Raw genomic sequence first — 18260 nt, forward strand, 5'->3', positions numbered from 1 at the left:
TTTAAAATGTGTTACATTTGAATAGTGGCAAATTCTAACATTATAAATCTAAAACAAATAATAGATGCAATTAAAGGGGGACTAGCAAAGGTATCCTCCTTTTCCCCTATGGAGCCTTAGTTCCCTCATGAAGAGGCAATAAACTTACAGGGTCATTGAGAAAATTCAGTAAGTTAATAATCTGTATATCATGCTTGGTTCTGGGAACTGACACACAGATTTCAATTTTTTTTTTTTTTTTTTTTTTTGAGACAGGGTCTCAGCCTGTTGCCCAGGATGGAGTGCAGTGGCGTAATCACAGCTCACCGCAGCCTTGACCTCTCAGGTTCAAGAGATCCTCTGCCTCAGCCTCCCAAGTAGCTGGAACAACAGTCCTCGGCAACCAGAGCTGGCTAATTTTTGTATTTTTAGTAGAGGCAGGGTTTCACCATGGTACCCAGGCTGGTCTCAAACTCCTGAGCTCAAGCAGTACACTAGCCTTGGCCTCCCAAAGTGCTGGGGTTACAGGCATGAGCCACTATGCCCGGCTTTTCAACAATCTTTTTAACTATTCCCTCTACTTTGCAGATGGAAATGAATTCTATTTCCTCTCCCTTTGTGCTGGTATACTCTTTCCCTGGAAGCCTGAATTCAAACATTTTGAGTTAAAAAGAGTATACTAAAAATTACTTTCCCTTTCAACTCTTGCCAGGTCATAAACAGATTGAAAGGAAGGGTTTCAAATGGGATTATTCAATGAGAATGTGCAAGGGTTAAGACATTCCCAAGGGACTCTTTACTGACTGGGGCAAGGGTTCAGTGTAGAGGGCCTCACAAACAGAAACGATCCATTTATGACAAGGGTCATTAAATGAACACTAGTCACTGTTCTGTCACAATCACATCAGCAAGCTTAAGAGTTAGGAAAGAATGAGGCCGGCACAGCGGCTCACACCTGTAATCCCAGCACTTTGGGAGGCCGAGGTGGGTGGATCACGAGGTCAGGAGTTCAAGATCAGCCTGGCTAACATGGTGAAACCCTGTCTCTACTAAAAATACAAAAATTAGCCTGCCATGGTGGTGTGCACCTGTAATCCCAGCTACTCAGGAGGCTGAGGCAAGAGAATTGCTTGAACCCAGAAGGTGGAGTTTTATAGTGGGCTGAGATCGTGCCACAGCACTCCAGCCTGGGCGACAGAGCAAGATTCCATCTTGGGAAAAAAAAAAAAATTAGGAAAGAATGGAAACTGACATTAACTGAAACTGAAACTTAGTACTTGGAAGTCACTGTGCAAGACATTCTATATATGTGTATTCAATACTTAAAATTAACTTATAAGTAAAAGTTATAAAACAAAAATTTAAAACATAAGCATAATTTAAAATAATGAAGAGTCTTCATGAAGGAAAGCATACGGAAACAACTAAAAGCACTCAGTGAAATTTCTTGAGTTTACTAGAATGAAAGCTCAGTAAAAGCAGGCTTTGGTGGTTAGCACAATGCATATGTGTGCGCTACCGTGCATGTACCATGTGCATCCCCCAAGATAGGGTAGGTGACGGAAGCCTCTGGGGGCCTGCTGCAAGGAAGCAAAGAAAAACATATGGAGCTATTCTGGGTGGGAGAAATGGCCCTAGGACTATACTTGGGACTACTTCTTTTCACAACATTCATAATCTCTTGTTCTACCTCTGCCTTGTAACTCCACCTTATCCCCATTTATTCCACAAGATTCAGCTAGAGAGATTTAAACATGTAGTTTAAAGCACAATACAATTTTTCATTGTTCTAGCATTTGCTATCATATAAACTTTGCTCCTCCTAAATCAGGAATAAGTTAATACTACTTAACACTGTAATATTTCTTCAATATCTTCCATACAAAATGACATGCTCCAGACTTACTCATGGACAGCATACACAAAGAGTACATCCATAAAGATGACGGAAAATCTCTGGAAAAGTAAGGTCCTTGAGCTGGAGTAATTCAAATTACGAACATTCAGCATCTCTTGATCAAAATATTTGGCGACATGTGACAGGATATACTCAAACCATGCAAAGAAAGGGGGGTAATCCAACGTCCACTCTGAAGTTGCCTGTGATAAAAAAAAAGAAGACCAAACGTATCCTAAGTAACTGAATAAACAAGGATGGTGCAAAGATTTAAAATTTTTCATTCTGTGGTCTTTAAAACAGCACAGTGAGGCTGGGCGTGGTAGCTCATGCCTGTAATCCCAGCACTTTGGGAGGACTAGGCAGGTGGATCGCTTGAGTCCAGGAGTTCAAGACCAGTCTGGGCAACATGGTGAAACCCTGTCTCTAATTAAAAAAAAAAAAAAAACCCACAGTGAAATGCAGTTGCACTTAAAATGTGCCCTAAATTAACAGAACAATTCCTATGTAAGACTGAACAGAACACTAAAACCTGTCTTCTAAATTATTTAACATGGTCTTCAATTTCCTTAAATAGAGTCAACTATACTTAAAGGAAATTAATTTGAAACCTGGAGTTGATAAACTTGGTTATGACATAGTTCTACTCATCTAAATAACAAATAATTCACTAACTTAGTTTCAAATTCTGCCTTAGAGACACAATTTCCCTATTTGTAAAATGAGGTATTATGAAGATTAAATGAGATAATACATATGAAACATATTTATAAACAACAAAATGGTACACAAATGCTATTATATTTTGTTTCACTAAGTTATATGATCCTGGAGAATAGAAACTATCCTTTTCGTTTTGTATCTTCAGCATTTAGTCAGTGTCTGACATGTTGTTTGGGATCAAATAACCATTAGTTAAATGAACAGTTGCTAACAAGTAAATGAAAACAGAAATCATATGAAAATATACAAGCTTTAGAATCATATATTTTATTAGATCTATGTAAGTCTCAGTTTTCTTTTTCTTTTTTTTTTTTTTTTGAGACAGAGTCTTGCTCTGTTGCCCAGGCTGGAGTGCAGTGGCACGATCTTGGCTCACTGCAAGCTCCACCTCACAGGTTCGAGCCATTCTCCTGCCTCAGCCTCCAGAGTAGCTGGGAAAACAGGCACCCGCCGCTATGCTCAGCCAACTTTTTGTATTTTTAGTAGAGACAGGGCTTCACCATGTTAGCCAGGATGGTCTCAATCTCCTGACTTCATGATCCGCTTGCCTTGGCCTCCCTAAGTGTTGGGATTACAGGAGTGAGCCACTGCGCCCGGCATGAGTCTCAATTTTCACACCTATACAACAAGGATAGTAGGATCTACCTCATGGGTTATGGTATTCCATTTTATATGTACATATAAAATACTATATATATGGTATTGAAACTCACAGAAAACTCACACAAAATTTGCCTTAAAAAAAACTCCCTGGGCCGGGCACAGCGGCTCACACCTGTAATCTCAGCACTTCAGAAGGCAGAGGCAGGTGGATCACCTGAGGTCAGAAGTTCAAAACCAGCTTGACCAACATGGTGAAACTCAGTCTCTACTAAAAATACAAAAAAAAAAAAAAAAAATAGCTGGGTGTGGTCGTGGGTGCCTGTAATCCCAGCTACTCAGGAGGCTAAGGCAGGAGAATCGCTTGAACCCAGGAGGCAGAGGTCACAGTGAGCTGGGATCGTGCCATTTCACTCCAGCCTGGGTGAGAGTGAGACTTCATCTCAAAAGAAAACAAACAAACAAAAAAACCAACTCCCTGTCAGCAGAGTACTGCTTTTGATCAAGAAATTTCTGAAGTGATATCTCTTTTTCATAAAGTATTACACACAGTTTAGTAATTTGTACCAGAAACAAAAATACAAGCTGGGTGCAGTGGCTCACACCTTAATCCCAGCACTTTGGGAGGCCAAGGTGGGTGGCTCACCTGAGGTCTGGAGTTCGAGACCAGCCTGGCCAACATGGTGAAACCCCATCTCTACTAAAAATATAAAAATTAGCTGGGGCATGGTGGCGGGTGCCTGTAATCCCACTTACTTGGGAGGCCGAGGCAGGAGAATCGCTTGAACCCGGGAGGCGGAGGTTGCAGTGAGCTGAGATTGTGCCACTGTACTCCAGCCTGGGTGACAGAGCGAGACTCTGTCTCAAAAAAAAGAAAAGAAAAAAAAGGAAAAGAAAAAGAAATAAAAATACAGGTGGTGTTTTTATAAACAATATGAGAATGGTTTGTATATTACCTGTTGTCTACACATCACATTTGATTATTCCTTTCCTCATAAAATCACAAAACATTAGCAACAGACAGGATCTTAGAAATAATTCACTCCAAATCCTCATGTGCCAGATGAGACACTAAGGCCCAGAGACATGAAGTATCTTTTCTCTATGTAACTAGATAGTGGCAGCACCAGGCCTAAGAATCCAATTCTTCCTCTTTCCCAGTCCATTGCTCTTTCAAAAAGTGTGGTAGATACTATACCTCCCAATGTATAGACTGGGAAACTAATTTTGAAGTAAGGGGATTCCCTAGTAGTGCAAGAGGACAGAACTGAGATCACAATTTTTATAAAGATTAATTAGATCTATGGTTGCAGAAAAAACTTTTTTTTTGAGACGGAATCTAACTCTGTCACCCATGCTGGAGTGCAGTGGCATGATTTCGGCTCACTGCAACCTCCGCCTCCCAGGTTCAAGCGATTCTCCTGCCTCAGCCTCCTGAGTAGCTGGGATTACAGGCACCCACCACCACGCCCAGCTAATTTTTGTATTTTTAGTAGAGACGGGGTTTCACTGTGTTGGCCAGCTGGTCTCGATCTCCTGACCTCATGATCCACCCACCTCGGCCTCGCAAAGTGCTGGGATTACAAGTGTGAGCCACCGCACGCAGTCAGAAAACATTTTTAATATCAGTAATAATTACCTAGTTTATATATGAATCTTTAAAAAAAAGTGAAAATTAAAACTTACCTCATAATACCACTGTGATATTGGCAAACTGTGAGTGATAGCAAGCCAGTTGCGGTGTACTTCAAAATCTGTGGAATGGCTACTCAAAACAATTAGATGAATAAAATGAGATTTTGCAATATTTATCCATTTCTAATTCCCATAGCTATGCTTTTAAATGGACTGACATTCCCTAAGCAGTCACAGTTCACTGTCCTATAGAGACACAAATAGACATTATGTAATCCTTAACTTCACTTATCTGGAGGTCAGATCTTCTGGAAAGTTGTTGAGCAATCTACAAGTCAGTGAAAAGGATTTCAGAACTATCTTTTTTTTTTTTTTTTTTTTTGAGACGGAGTCTCGCTCTGTCGCCCAGGCTGGAGTGCAGTGGCGCGATCTCGGCTCACTGCAAGCTCTGCCTCCCGGGTTCACGCCATTCTCCTGCCTCAGCCTCCCGAGTAGCTGGGACTACAGGCGCCCACAACCGCGCCCGGCTAATTTTTTGTATTTTTAGTAGAGACGGGGTTTCACCGTGCTCTCGATCTCCTGACCTTGTGATCCGCCCGCCTCGGCCTCCCAAAGTGCTGGGATTACAGGCGTGAGCCACCGTGCCCGGCGGATTTCAGAACTATCTAAAGGGCTGACAAGAAGCCCAGACTTTTTCTTTTTCTTTTTTGAAACAGAGTCTCCTTCTGTCGCCCAGGTTGGAGTGTAGTGGGCCCGTCTCAGCTCACTGCAACCGCCACCTCCTGGGTTCACGCAGTCTCCTGTCTCAGCCCCCCAAGAAGCTGAGACTACAGGTGTGTACCACCAATCCTGGCTAATTTTTAGTAGAGATGGGGTTTCGTCATGTAGGCCAGGCTGGTCTCAAACTCCTGACCTCAGGTGATCCACCTGCCTCAGTCTCCCAAAGTGCTGGGATTACAGGTGTGAGCCACTGCCCCTCGTTTGGCCCAAACTTTTTCTTACAGGTGGCCCTCAGGCCTTTGCTCAGAAGTGACTTCCTCTTGCTCACATATAACTCTAACAAAATTCATTACCTGTATACTAACACGTAAGTTTGAGTAGGAGTTCATCTGACAGAGAAGGTGGGAAAAGATCCTTGCCTTGACTTTCCCATGTCTCCAAATTCTCCCTCTGCCCGTCACTATATAGATCTAAGGATCACCCATCTTCAGTAAAAATGTTTTCCTTTTTGACCACTGCCGTACCGCCCCTCCACATTTAGAACAGCACCTGACACATGGACAGGTTCAATACGTTCTTGCTGAATATCCACTCACCAAAGTCAACAATGAGTTCCACAGCAAAGCCCAATTTACACTTTCCAATGTTTTACACAACCTTTCCACAATGACAACTTTCTCCTACCTCCAGCCAACCCCTTCTGTCTCAATCATGGTTTTCCCTTCCTATATTCACCAGGGACATGCTGATATTCCCCTAGGTTCAGTTCTTGGTCCCCTTTTTACGCAACTTATTCTGCTCTGGACAATCTTATGCAAACTTTCTGGTTCCATTGTCAATTGTATTATGATGACTCCCAAATTTTTTTTTTTTTTTTTGAGACCAAGTCTCGCTCTGTTGCCAGGCTGCAGTACAGTAGCGTGATCTTAGCTCACTGCAACCTCCATCTCCCGGGTTCAAGCGACTCCCCTGCCTCAGCCTCCCGAGTAGCTGGGACTACAGGCACAGTGCACCACGCCTGGCTAATTTTTTTTTTTTTTTGTATTTTAGTAGAGATGGGGTTTCACCATGTTGGCGATCTCCATCTCCTGACCTCGTGATCAGCCAGCCTCAGCCTCCCAAAGTGCTGGGATTACAGGCAGGAGCCACCAGGCCCGGCCTACTCCCAAATTTCAACATGCAACATTGGCTTCTTTCCTAAGTTGTAGAGACAGACACCTCCAATTTCCTGTTAATAATCTCACTTGCATTTCCTACAGATTTTTCAAAATCTCCACTCAAAACTGAACTGATGACCCATCAATCCCAAGTCTAAGTATGTATACCCAACAGAAATGCATAGTATGTTCATTAAAAGACACATATCATAAGAATGTGCAAAATGGGGCTGGGCACAGTGGCTCACGCCTATAATCCCAGCACTTTGGCAGGTCGAGGCGGGTGGATCATGAGGTCAGGAGATCGAGACCATCCTGGCTAACACGGTGAAACCCTGTCTCTACTAAAAATACAAAAATTAGCCGGGCGTGGTGGCGGGCGCGTGTAGTCCAGCTACTTGGGAGGCTGAGGCAGGAGAATGGTGTGAAGCCGGGAGGGGAGCTTGCAGTGAGCTTAGATTGCACCACTGTACTCCAGCCTGAGTGACAGAGCGAGATTCTGTCTCAAAAAAAAGAAAAGAAAAAAAAGGAATGTTCAAAGTAAAACTATTTGCAACAGGCAAAAAGTGGAGATAATTCAAATGTCCACAAACAGCAGAATGGCTAAATAAATTGTGGTGTTTTCACACAATGGAATACTGTAGGGCAGCAGTTCTCAAAATGTGATTCAGGAATTCGCAGGGAGACCCTTTCAGGGAGTTTAAAATATGTACTATTTTCATAATAATATTCAGATGTAATTTGTCCTACCTTCACTCATTCTCTCACAAGTATACAGTGATGTTCTAGAGGCTACATAATATGATGTCATCACTCTGATGGCCAGTGACATTTCTGCTTGTATATTCTTGTGCTTGAACAATTTGTTTTAATTTGTAAAATGGTAATTATCTATTATACAGCCCACATAAACATATAGCTCTTTATGACCCTCAATTATTTCTAAGAAGTGATTCTGACTAAAAAGTTTGAGAACCAGTGATATCTAGTGATAAGAATGAAAAAACTATAATTACACAACAACGCACAAACTTAATGTTGAGTGAAAGCCAGACCCAAGAGAACAGGTTGTATGATTACATCTGTATAAAATTCAAAAACAAACAAAAAAACCCAAACAAAAATTCAAAAACAGGCAAAATTTAACCTATGCAGTTAAAAGTCAACATCAGAGGCCAGGCATGATGGCTCACGCCTGTAATCCCAATACTTTGGGAGGCCAAGGCGGGTGGATCACTTGAGCTCAGGAGTTCGAGACCAGCCTGGTAACATGGTGAGACCCCATATCTACAAAAAATTTAAAAATTAGCTAGGCAAGGCAGCACACCCCTGTAGTCCCAGCTACTCAAGAGGCTGAGGTGGGAGGACTGCTCGAGCCCAAGAGGCTGAGGCTACAGTGAGCCAAGTTTGGAGCCATGGGAGACAGAGCAAGGCCCGGTCTCAAAAAGAAAAAAAGGTGAGAATATCAATACCCTTGGCGGGGTGGGGTTGCAGGGAGTGGCTAGAAAGACACACGAGGGATAATATTCTGCTTATTGATCTGTCTGCTATTTACAGATGTATTCACTTTGCAAAAATTCAGTGAGCTGTACATTTATGATTTGCACTTCTGATATTTTATACTGGATTTTGTATGGAATTCTAGGTTGAAATTTGCTTCCACTGATCTTTGGAAGCTTATTCCATTGGTTTTTAGTATAAAATGCTGATGTTGGTTAAGTCTCTTTCCTTTATGGTTTTCCCTTCATCTCTGGAAGTTTCCTGTTTCTCCTTTTCATCCATAGCAGTATGAAATGTCTAGTGATTAATGTCTTTGTGAGGGTCTTTTTTCATTAATTATGCTGAGTATGTAGTGCCTTTAGCTCTGGGAAATTTATTACTTGCTCATCTCCTCCCCTGTGTTTTTTTTCTGAAACTTTAGACGGATGCTAGATACCCTAGATTGAACTTATAATTTTTATCTTTTCTCTCATATTTTTGAAAGATTTACTCAATTTGTCCTTAATTTTGGCAATAACATTTGCTATTAACTACAGTTTCTCTGATAATTCCTGTTTCATAGCATCTGTTCTTGTTTTATAGATATGTCGTTTTTACTCTCTTTGGAGTAGCACTTACAAAATTTGAGTAGGTTTGGGAACACTTTCTTTTCCTATATAGTTGTACTATATAGATTTTTTTCAGTCTCTTTTTTGGTTACTTTAGTTATTTTGTTGTTTCCTATTCAAAACTCTTAGAGCTTCACTTTTGTTGGAGTGCTGGGATTACAGGTGTGAGCCACTGCATTCATCTGTAAAAGTAATCTTAATTGCTGAAATGACACTTGAAAAAAAAAAAGCAAAACTAAGACTAGAGACATAATGATAAATAGCAAACAACTATTTTTTTAATTGCATTAAAAAAAATCTACCATCAGCTGAGTACAGTGGTTCATGCCTATAATCCCAGTATTTTGGGAGGCCATGGTGGGAGGATAGCTTGAGGTTGGAAGTTCAAGACCAGCCTGGGCAACATAATGAGATCCCCATCTCTACAAAAAACTTAATGATTAGCTGGTATGGTGGTGTGCACCTGTAGTCCCTGCTACTCAGGAGGCTGAAGCCAGAGGATGGCTTGAGTCCAGGAATTTGAGGCTGCAGTGAGCTATGATCGTGCCACTATACTCTAGCCTGAGCAAGAGTTAGACCCTGTCTCTAAAATTTTTGACCACCATCTCCAGCTAATTCTTTGTATTTTTTTTGTAGACACGGGGTTTCACTATGTTGCCCACGCTGGTCTCAAACTCCTGAGCTCAAGCAATCTGCCTGCCTTGGCCTTCCAAAGTGCTGGGATTACAGGTGTGAGCCACTGCACCCAGCCCTGTCTCTAAAAATTAAAACAAACAAAAACCTACCATCTCTTACTTGTCCTATGATAGCTTCTTAAATTGAACTCCCCATCTTCACTCAGGCCCTTCATTAATCTAGCTTTCACACTGCAGTCAAAATAGTATTTCTAAATCACGAATGTCATATTTCCCTTTTAATTGACCTCTGCCCTCCGGATAAAATCTAAAGTACTTAACATAGCCTAAAAGATCTTTTTGGATCTCGCTTATTCACCTTTTCAGCCCATTTCTCACTATCCTCTCACTTGTTTTTGTCTTACTCTACATTCACCTTTTCCCTCTGCCTGCAACACTCCATTTGAGGTAGGTTCTTTAACTCTTACCATTTCACCAGTGGCTTAGAGAAGCAGCTTGCCCTGTCATGTAGCCAGTATGTAGCAGAGCCAGATTCTAACCAGGGCAGTCTGACTCCCTAGCTATGGCTCTTAAACCACCAAATACTTCCAAAGTTAGTTGTTGTTTTCTCTGCAAATCCTTCCTAACCTCAAGGCAAAATAAATCTTTAATTTGTTCATTTCTATCTCTAATGCCACCACTCCAATTCAAGTCAGCATCTTCTCTCATGTAGACTTTCTCAAAGGGTACCTAGCCTTCGTGACTCTCCTGCCTCCTCCAATCATTTATATGGCAGCCAAAAAATATTTTATAAATGCAAATCATTTCCACTGAGTTTATACAATCAAAATCTAAATTTTGCAACCTGGCTTTATAAGATCCGGCATGATTTGGTACCTATCTTTCCAATTTCACTGTGCATGTTTCTGTCTCTGTTGCTTATTCCATGCCAACTACACTGGCCTTATCACAGTTGCCCAAATAGGCCAATACTTTCACACACCACAGGGCCTATATTTATACAGTGTGCTCTTTCAGGTAAGTTCTACACATGTGCACACACCACATACTCTGCATGGATGGCCCTCTCATTCATACTTTAGGCCTCCAATTAAGTCAGTTCCTCAGAGACATTCTCTGACACCTAATCAAAAGTATATCTTCCTTCTTGGTCCCAATAGGATCCTGTTGTCCTTCTTCTTCCTCCCAGGTTCACACCAGTCTCCTGTCTCAGCCTCCCGAGTAACTGGGACTACACACGTCCACCACCACACCTGGCTAATTTTTTGTATTTTTAGTAGAGATGGGGTTTCACCGTGTTAGCCAGGATGGTCTCGATCTCCTGACCTCATGATCCGCCCGCCTCGGCCTCCCAAAGTGCTGGGATTACAGGCATGAGTCACCATGCCCAGCCTCTTCTTCCTAATACTTAACCCAAATTGTGGTTATGTAACTATATATTTGCATTGATTTGTTTCTGGTTCTGTTATACTTACTAAACTACACACTTCACAGGGCCAGGGATCATATCTATTTTGTCCTCCCTTCTAGCCTAGCAACAATACCTGGTACATAATAAAGCAGTTAGCAAATGTTTTGTTGAACATATCTGCATTTACCCTATAGCTTCCCTCTCACATCCCAGCAGTTTCCGATTTGAGAAGCAGAGCATTAACTACAATTAAAAAATTCTTTTTTAAATATATTGTTTCATAAATTTGCATGCTATCCTTGTACGTGGACCATGCTAAGCTTCCCGTATCATTCAATTTTAGTGCAGGCATACCTTAGAGATGTTGTGGGTTTAGATCACCATAATGAAGTGAATATTGCAATAAAGTAAGTCACATGAATTTTTTGATTTCCCACAGCATGTGAAAGTTATGTTTACACTGGTCAGCACGGTGGCTCATGCCTGTAATCCCAGCACTTTGGGAGGCCGAGGCAGGCGGATCACGAGGTCAGGAGACCAAGACCATCCTGGCTAACACAGTGAAACCCCATCTCTATTAAAAATACAAAAAAAATTAGCCGGGTGTGGTTGCGGGCGCCTGTAGTCCCAGCTACTCGGGAGGCTGAGGCAGGAGAATGGCATGAACCCGGGAGGCGGAGCTTGCAGTGAGCTGAGATCATGCCACTGCACTCCAGCCTGGGCGACAGAGCAAGACTCCGTCTCAAAAAAAAAAAAAAAAAAGGTTATGTTTACACTATACTATAAAGTGTGCAATATTATTATGTCTAAAAAGACAGTGTACACTTTCATTTTAAAATACTTTATTGCTAAAACAAAGCTAATGATCATCTGCACCTTCGGCAAGTCCTAATCTTTTCATGGTTGAGAGTTTTGCCTCAATGTTGATGGGTGTTGATTGATCAGGGTTATGGGTGCTAAAGACTGGGGTGACTGTGGCAAACAGTTTTTTTTTTTTTTTTGAGACGGAGTCTCACTCTTGTCACCCAGGCTGGAGTGCAATGGCATGATCTCGGCTCACTGTAACCTCTGCCTCCTGGGTTCAAGTGATTCTCCTGCCTCAGTCTCCTGAGTGGCTGGGATTACAGGTGCCTACCACCACACCTGGCTAATTTTTGTATATTTAGTAGAGATGGGATTTCACCATGTTGGCCAGGCTGGTCTTGAACTCCTGACCTCAGGTGACCTGCCCGCCTCAGTCTCCCCAAATGCTGGGATTACAGACATGAGCCTGGCAAGACTGTGGCAATTTCTTAAAACAACAGTGAAGCTTGCCACATTGATGGGCTCTTCCTTTCACAAAAGATTCCTCTAGTATGCAATGCTGTTTGATAGCATTTAACCCACAGTAAAACTTTCAAAATTGGAGTCAATCCTTCTTCTCAAACCCTGCCACTGATTAAGTTTATATAATATTCTAAATCCTTTGTTGTCATTTCAACAATATTCACAGCATCTTCATTAGCACAGTGCATCTCAAAAGAAACCACTTTCTCTGCTCATTCATGAGAAGCAACTCCTCATCCACTCAAGTTTTATCATGAGATATCATGCAGCCATTCAATCACATGCTCAGGCTCCACTTCTAGTTCTCTTGCTATTTCCATGACATTTGCAGTTACTGCTTCCACTGAAGTCGTGAACCCCTCAAAGTCATCCACTGGAGTTGGAATCTAATTCTTCCAAACTCTTGTTAATGTTGATATCTTGACCTGCTCCCATGAATCATGAATGTTCTTAATGGCATCTAGAATGGTGTATCCTTTCCAGGTTTCAATTTACTTTGCCCAGATCCATCAGGGGAATCACTATCTATGGCAGATATAGCCTTATGAAATGTATTTTTTTTTTTTTTTGAGACGGAGTCTCACTCAGACGCCCAGGCTGGAGTGCAGTGGCCGGATCTCAGCTCACTGCAAGCTCCGCCTCCCCGGGTTCACGCCATTCTCCTGCTTCAGCCTCCCTAGTAGCTGGGACTACAGGCGTCCACCACCTCGCCCGGCTAGTTTTTTATATTTTTTAGTAGAGACGGGGTTTCACCGGGTTAGCCAGGATGGTCTCGATCTCCTGACCTCGTGATCCACCCATCTCGGCCTCCCAAAGTGCTGGGATTACAGGCTTGAGCCACCACACCCGGCCATGAAATGTATTTCTTAAATAACAAGACTTAAAAGTCAACACTGATTGGGCATGGTGGCTCATGTCTATAATCCCAGTACTTTAGGAGGCCATGGCAGGCAGATCGCTTGAGCACAGGAGTTCAAGAACAGCCTGGGCAACATTGTGAAAACCCATCTCTACTAAAAATACAAAAATTAGCAGGGTATGGTAGCACACACCTTAAGTCCCAGCTACTTGGTAGGCTGAGGTAGGATGATTGCTTGAGCCCGAAAGGTGGAGGTTGCAGTGAGCTGAGATCATGCCACTGCACTCCAGCCTGAGTGGCAGAGTGAGACCCTGTTTCAAAAAAAAAAAAAAAAAAAAAAAAAGCAACTAGTCAACTGGCTGCAGAATAGATATTACATCAGCAGGCATGAAAACAACATTAAGGCTGGGCACAGTGGCTCATGTCTGTAATCCCAGAACTTTGGGAAGCAAAGGTAGGAGGATTGCTTAAGCCTAGGAATTCCAGGCTGGCCTGGGCAACGCGGTGACCCCATCTCTCCAAAAATAAATTTTAAAATAAAGGCCGGGCATGGTGCTCATGCCTGTAATCCCAGCACTCTGGGAGGTCAAAGAGAGCAGATCACGTGAGGCCAGGAGTTCAAGACCAGCCTGGCCAACATGGCAAAACCCCATCTCTACTAAAACTATAAAAATTAGCAGGGCATGATGGTGTGCACCTGTAACCCCAGCTACTTGGGTGGCTGAGGCAGGAGAATTGCTTGAACCCGGGAAGCTGAGGGTGCAGTGAGCTGAGACTGTGCCACTACACTCCAGTGTGGGAGACAGAGCGAAACTCCATCTCAAAAATAAATAAATAAGAAAAAAAAAAAGAAAGAAAAATAATGGCTGGGTATGGTGGCTCATGTCTGTAATCCTAGCACTTTGGGAGGCCAAGACAGGTGCATCACTTGAAGTCAAGAATTTGAGACCAGCCTGGGCAACCTGGTGAAGCCCCATCTCTGCAAAAAATACAAAAAGTTAGGTTGGCATAGTGGTGTGCACGTGTAGTTCAAATTACTTGGGAAGCTGAGATGGGAGGATTGTTTGAGCCCAGGAGGTAGAGGCAGCAGTGAGCTGAGATCACACCAGTGCACTCCAGCCTGACAAAGTGAAATCCTGCCTCAAAAAAGAAAAGAAAAAGGAAAAATATTGACCAACGAGGTGGCTCAGGTCTGTAATCCCAGCACTTTGGAAGGGCTCACTTGAGCCCAGGAATTCGAGATCAGCCCGGCAACACAGTGACACCTTGTCTCTACCAAAAAGAAAAACAACAACAACAACAACAAACAAACCAAACCAAAACACATACACATAGATAGATAGATGACAGACAGATAATAGAGAGAGAAAAAAAATTAGCTGGGCATGGTGGCATCTGTCTTCGTCCCAGCTATTCGGGAGGCTGAGGCAGGAAGATTGCTCAAGCGCAGATTAACGCTGCAGTGAGCCATGATGGTGCCACTGTACTTCACCCTGGGAGATAAGAGCAAGACCTTGTCTCTAGAAAAAAAAAATAAATAAACAAATTGGTTTCTGAGCAGTAGGTCTCAACAGTGGGCTTATTCAGTAAATCATGCTGTAAATAGATGTGCTGCCATCCAGGGCTTTGTTGTTCCATTTATAGAGCATAGGCAGAGTAGATTTAGCATAAGTCTTAAGGGCCATCGGATTTTCAGAACAGTAAATGACAACTGGTTTCAACTAGATGTCCTAGATGGCATCTTCCAATGTAAGTCTGTTTCTTCTACCTTGAAAATCTATTGTTTAGTGTAGCCACCTTAATCAGTGATCTTAGCTAGATCTAGAAAACTTACTGCAGCTTCTACATCAACACTTGCTGCTTCACCTTGTACTTTATTATGGAGATGGCTTCTTTTCTTTCTTTCTTTTTTTTTTTTTTTTTTTGAGGCGGAGTCTCGCTCTGTTGCCCAGGCTGGAGTGCAGTGGCCGGATCTCGGCTCACTGCAAGCTCCGCCTCCCGGATTTACGCCATTCTCCTGCCTCAGCCTCCCGAGTAGCTGGGACTACAGGCGCCCGCCACCTCGCCCGGCTAGTTTTTTGTATTTTTTAGTAGAGACGGGGTTTCACTGTGTTAGCCAGGATGGTCTCGATCTCCTGACCTCGTGATCCGCCCATCTTGGCCTCCCAAAGTGCTGGGATTACAAGCTTGAGACACCGCGCCCAGCCTCTTTTCTTTCTCTTTTTTTTTTTTTTGAGATGGAGTTTCGCTCTTGTTGTCCAGGCTGGAGTGCAATAGCGCGATCTCAGCTCACTGCAACCTCCAGGTTCAAGTGATTCTCCTGCCTCAGCCTCCCAAGTAGCTGGGATTACAGGCATGCTCCACCATGCCCGGCTAATTTTGTATTTTTAGTAGAGACGGGGTTTCTCCATGTTGGTCCTCTGGTGATCCACCCATCTTGGCCTCCCAAAGTGCTAGGAATACAGGCACGAGCCACCGTGCCCGGTTGATGGCTTCTTTTCTTAAACCTCATGAACCCACCTCTGCTAGCTTCCAAATTTTCTTCTGCAACTTCCTCACTTCTCTTAGGCTTCAAAGAATTGAAGCGTTAGGGCCTTGATGTGGATAAGGTTTTGGTTAAGGGAATGTTATGGCTGGTTTGATCTATCCAGACCACTAAAATGTTCTCCATATCATCAAGGTTGTTTCACTTTCTTATCACTTGTGTATTCACTGGAGTAGCACTTTTAGTTTCCTTCAAGAACTTTTCCTCTGCACTCACAACTTGGCTGTTTGGCACAATGGGCCTACTTTTCAGCCTGTCTTGGCTTTCAGGATGCCTTCCTCATCAAGCTCAATCATTTCGAGCTTTTGATTTAAAGTCACAGATATGTGACTCTTCCTCTCACTTGAAAACTTAGAGGCCTCTGTAGGGCTATTAATTGGCCTAATTTTATTATTGTATCTCAGTCAATAGGGAGGCCTGAGGATAGGGAGAGAGATGGTGGAACAGCTGGTTGGTAGAGCAGTCGGAACACACAGCATTTATTAAATTCACCATAGTGTTGCCCCAAAGCAATCAGAATAGTAATATCAAAGATCACTGATTACAGATCATCGTAACAAATATAATAGTAATGAAAAAGTGTGAAATATTTCAAGATTTACCAAAATGTAACACAGACACAAAATGAGCACATGATGTTAGAAAAATGGCGTTGATAGAGTTGCTCAATGGAGAGTTACCACAGCCTTCAATTTGTTAAAAAAAAATGAAAATGCAGTATCTGTGAAGTGCAATAAAGCAAAGTGCAAAAAATGAGGTATTCCTGTACATGTGCTGCCAAAGTGAGTGCTATATACATTCTTAACCTGGACCAAGAGCAGTATTCAAAATAACAACCCTGGCCAGGCATGGTGGCTCACGCCTGTAATCCCAACATTATGGGAGGCCGAGGCAGGTGTGGACCACTTGAGGTCAGGAGTTTGAGACCAGCTCCCAGCCATCATCGTGAAACCCCATCTCCACTAAAAATACAAAAATTAGCCTGGCGCGGTGGTGCACGCCTGTAATCCCAGGTACTCAGGAGGCTGAGGCAGGAGAATCATTTGAACCCAGGAGGCAGAGGTTGCAGTAAGCTGAGATCGTACCACTGCACTCCAGTCTGGGTGACAAGGTGGGGCAAGCCTGTCTCAAAAACAAAATAATAACAAAGAAACAAAAAAAAAACAACTCTGAGGATACATTTCTAGCCCCAGGCAACTAAAGCAAGAAATATCTTCTTAATGCACAGACCTACAGTTAATCATTTTACTGAATCTACATACACATTCCACTTACATGATTACATATACACATCAGTATAGACTTACATTCTATACATACGACTCTCCCATACTCAACAAGAAATCACCAAGAGCCTGAATCAAAGGATACCAATAAAACAAACCCTAAACTAGGAAGTGGGAGGGAAAGGAGAAAAGGGATGAGGGAGAAAAAGAAAAAAGAGGAAGGATGGAGGCAGGGTGGAAGCTAATATTAATAAATATTGAGTACCTACTGTATACACACCACCATTTGATGGTTGCTTCTTGGTTTCCACGCTTTCAGTCTTGGCCCTACATCCATTTTTTACACAGCAGTCTAACTGTGGTCTTCGAAACCCTGTGTTATCTGTCCCCTGTGCACCCCATCCTGTGCCACTCCTCTTCTTCAATGCTCTGCAGCCACAAGAGGCACTTTGTGTTCCTAGAATGCTCTTCTTTCCTGCCACAGGGCCATTGAACTTACTCTTTACTATGCCTGAACTGCTTTCCACATCACTTATTCTTTTTTCATTTTTTGAATTTCAACTCAAACATCACCTTCTAAAGGAGTAGCGCCCAGCCACTTAGTAACCCTCTATTTCCTTTATCACAATCTGAAACGTTCCTGTTTGTCTAGTTCCACCCACCAACTTCGAGAGCAAGGACCAGTAATGTCTTGCTCACCACCGCACCTCTCGGGAGTTAGAAGGGTACCTGGCACCTCAGGCACCTGTTAATACTGGCTGAATGGCTGTTCGAAAGGTTCTTAAATGCATATTAAGGATAAGGACCCTGAGGTTCAGAAACATTAAAGTGACTTGTTCCAAATCCGACAGCGCCAGGTCTGAACCTAGCCAGCTGAGGCTAAGTCAAGTAACAAACGACGAAACGGAAAGCTTAGCAAAAGCAGGGTACCGACAAACACGACCTTAAGTTCCTTCTCTTTATAACTAGGGATATCCACACCTCTCTCTCCCGCCCTGACCGACCGCGGGGCCTCCCCGCCCAGCCCCTGGCCGTGGGAGTCCCTTACTAGGTGGGGATGAGAAGGCATTTGAGGAGAGTCACCCCGAGCGCCAAAGCCGAAAACCAATTGCCAGTCCCCGCGGCAATTGTGAACGCCGCCATTGCTGCGGCACCGCACGCTTCCTACCAACTTGATCCACATCCGGGATCCCGCGCATGCGGAGAAGGCCCACTGAAGCGGAGCCCGCGAGCTGCGCGCATGCGGCGAGCCGCGCAGCCAGTCCGAGGACTGCAGTCAGCTATTTAAACCTCCCGGCCACTTTTTCTTTACAGCCGCGTTTCCCCCCGGGCAGGAAGGGCTTCTGCCCTGGCCTTTGTAGCCACTTTTAAGTTTTATCGGCTAGTTCATACTTGCATAGAAAGAGTGGTCGTTTGCTCTGAGTCATCACTGTGTAGTA

General features: G+C 43.2%; 1 protein-coding gene across 12 annotated transcripts in view; it reads right to left on the reverse strand.

Moving 5' to 3' along the window:
• The window catches only part of LOC105468809 (ALG8 alpha-1,3-glucosyltransferase), a 38374-nt gene extending 20356 nt beyond the window's left edge, over positions 1–18018 (reverse strand). For 5 of the 12 annotated variants that reach the window (XM_071075360.1, XM_071075358.1, XM_071075359.1 and 2 more), the window contains exons 1-3: positions 17870–18018; positions 4886–4964; positions 1886–2079 (exon numbers count right to left, since the gene is read on the reverse strand). In XM_071075360.1, the coding sequence (XP_070931461.1) occupies positions 1886–2079; positions 4886–4964; positions 17870–17964 (368 nt within the window). In that variant the 5' untranslated portion in view covers positions 17965–18018. Of the gene's footprint in view, positions 1–1885; positions 2080–4885; positions 4965–15570; positions 17051–17086; positions 17223–17869 lie in introns of those variants that run through there. The other 7 variants (XM_011719188.3, XM_011719193.3, XM_011719194.3 and 4 more) reach the window with 7 other exon arrangements.
• Between the last annotated feature and the right edge of the window lie 242 nt (positions 18019–18260).

Source organism: Macaca nemestrina, chromosome 12, assembly GCF_043159975.1.
Source record: "Macaca nemestrina isolate mMacNem1 chromosome 12, mMacNem.hap1, whole genome shotgun sequence".
Lineage (NCBI taxonomy): Eukaryota > Metazoa > Chordata > Mammalia > Primates > Cercopithecidae > Macaca > Macaca nemestrina.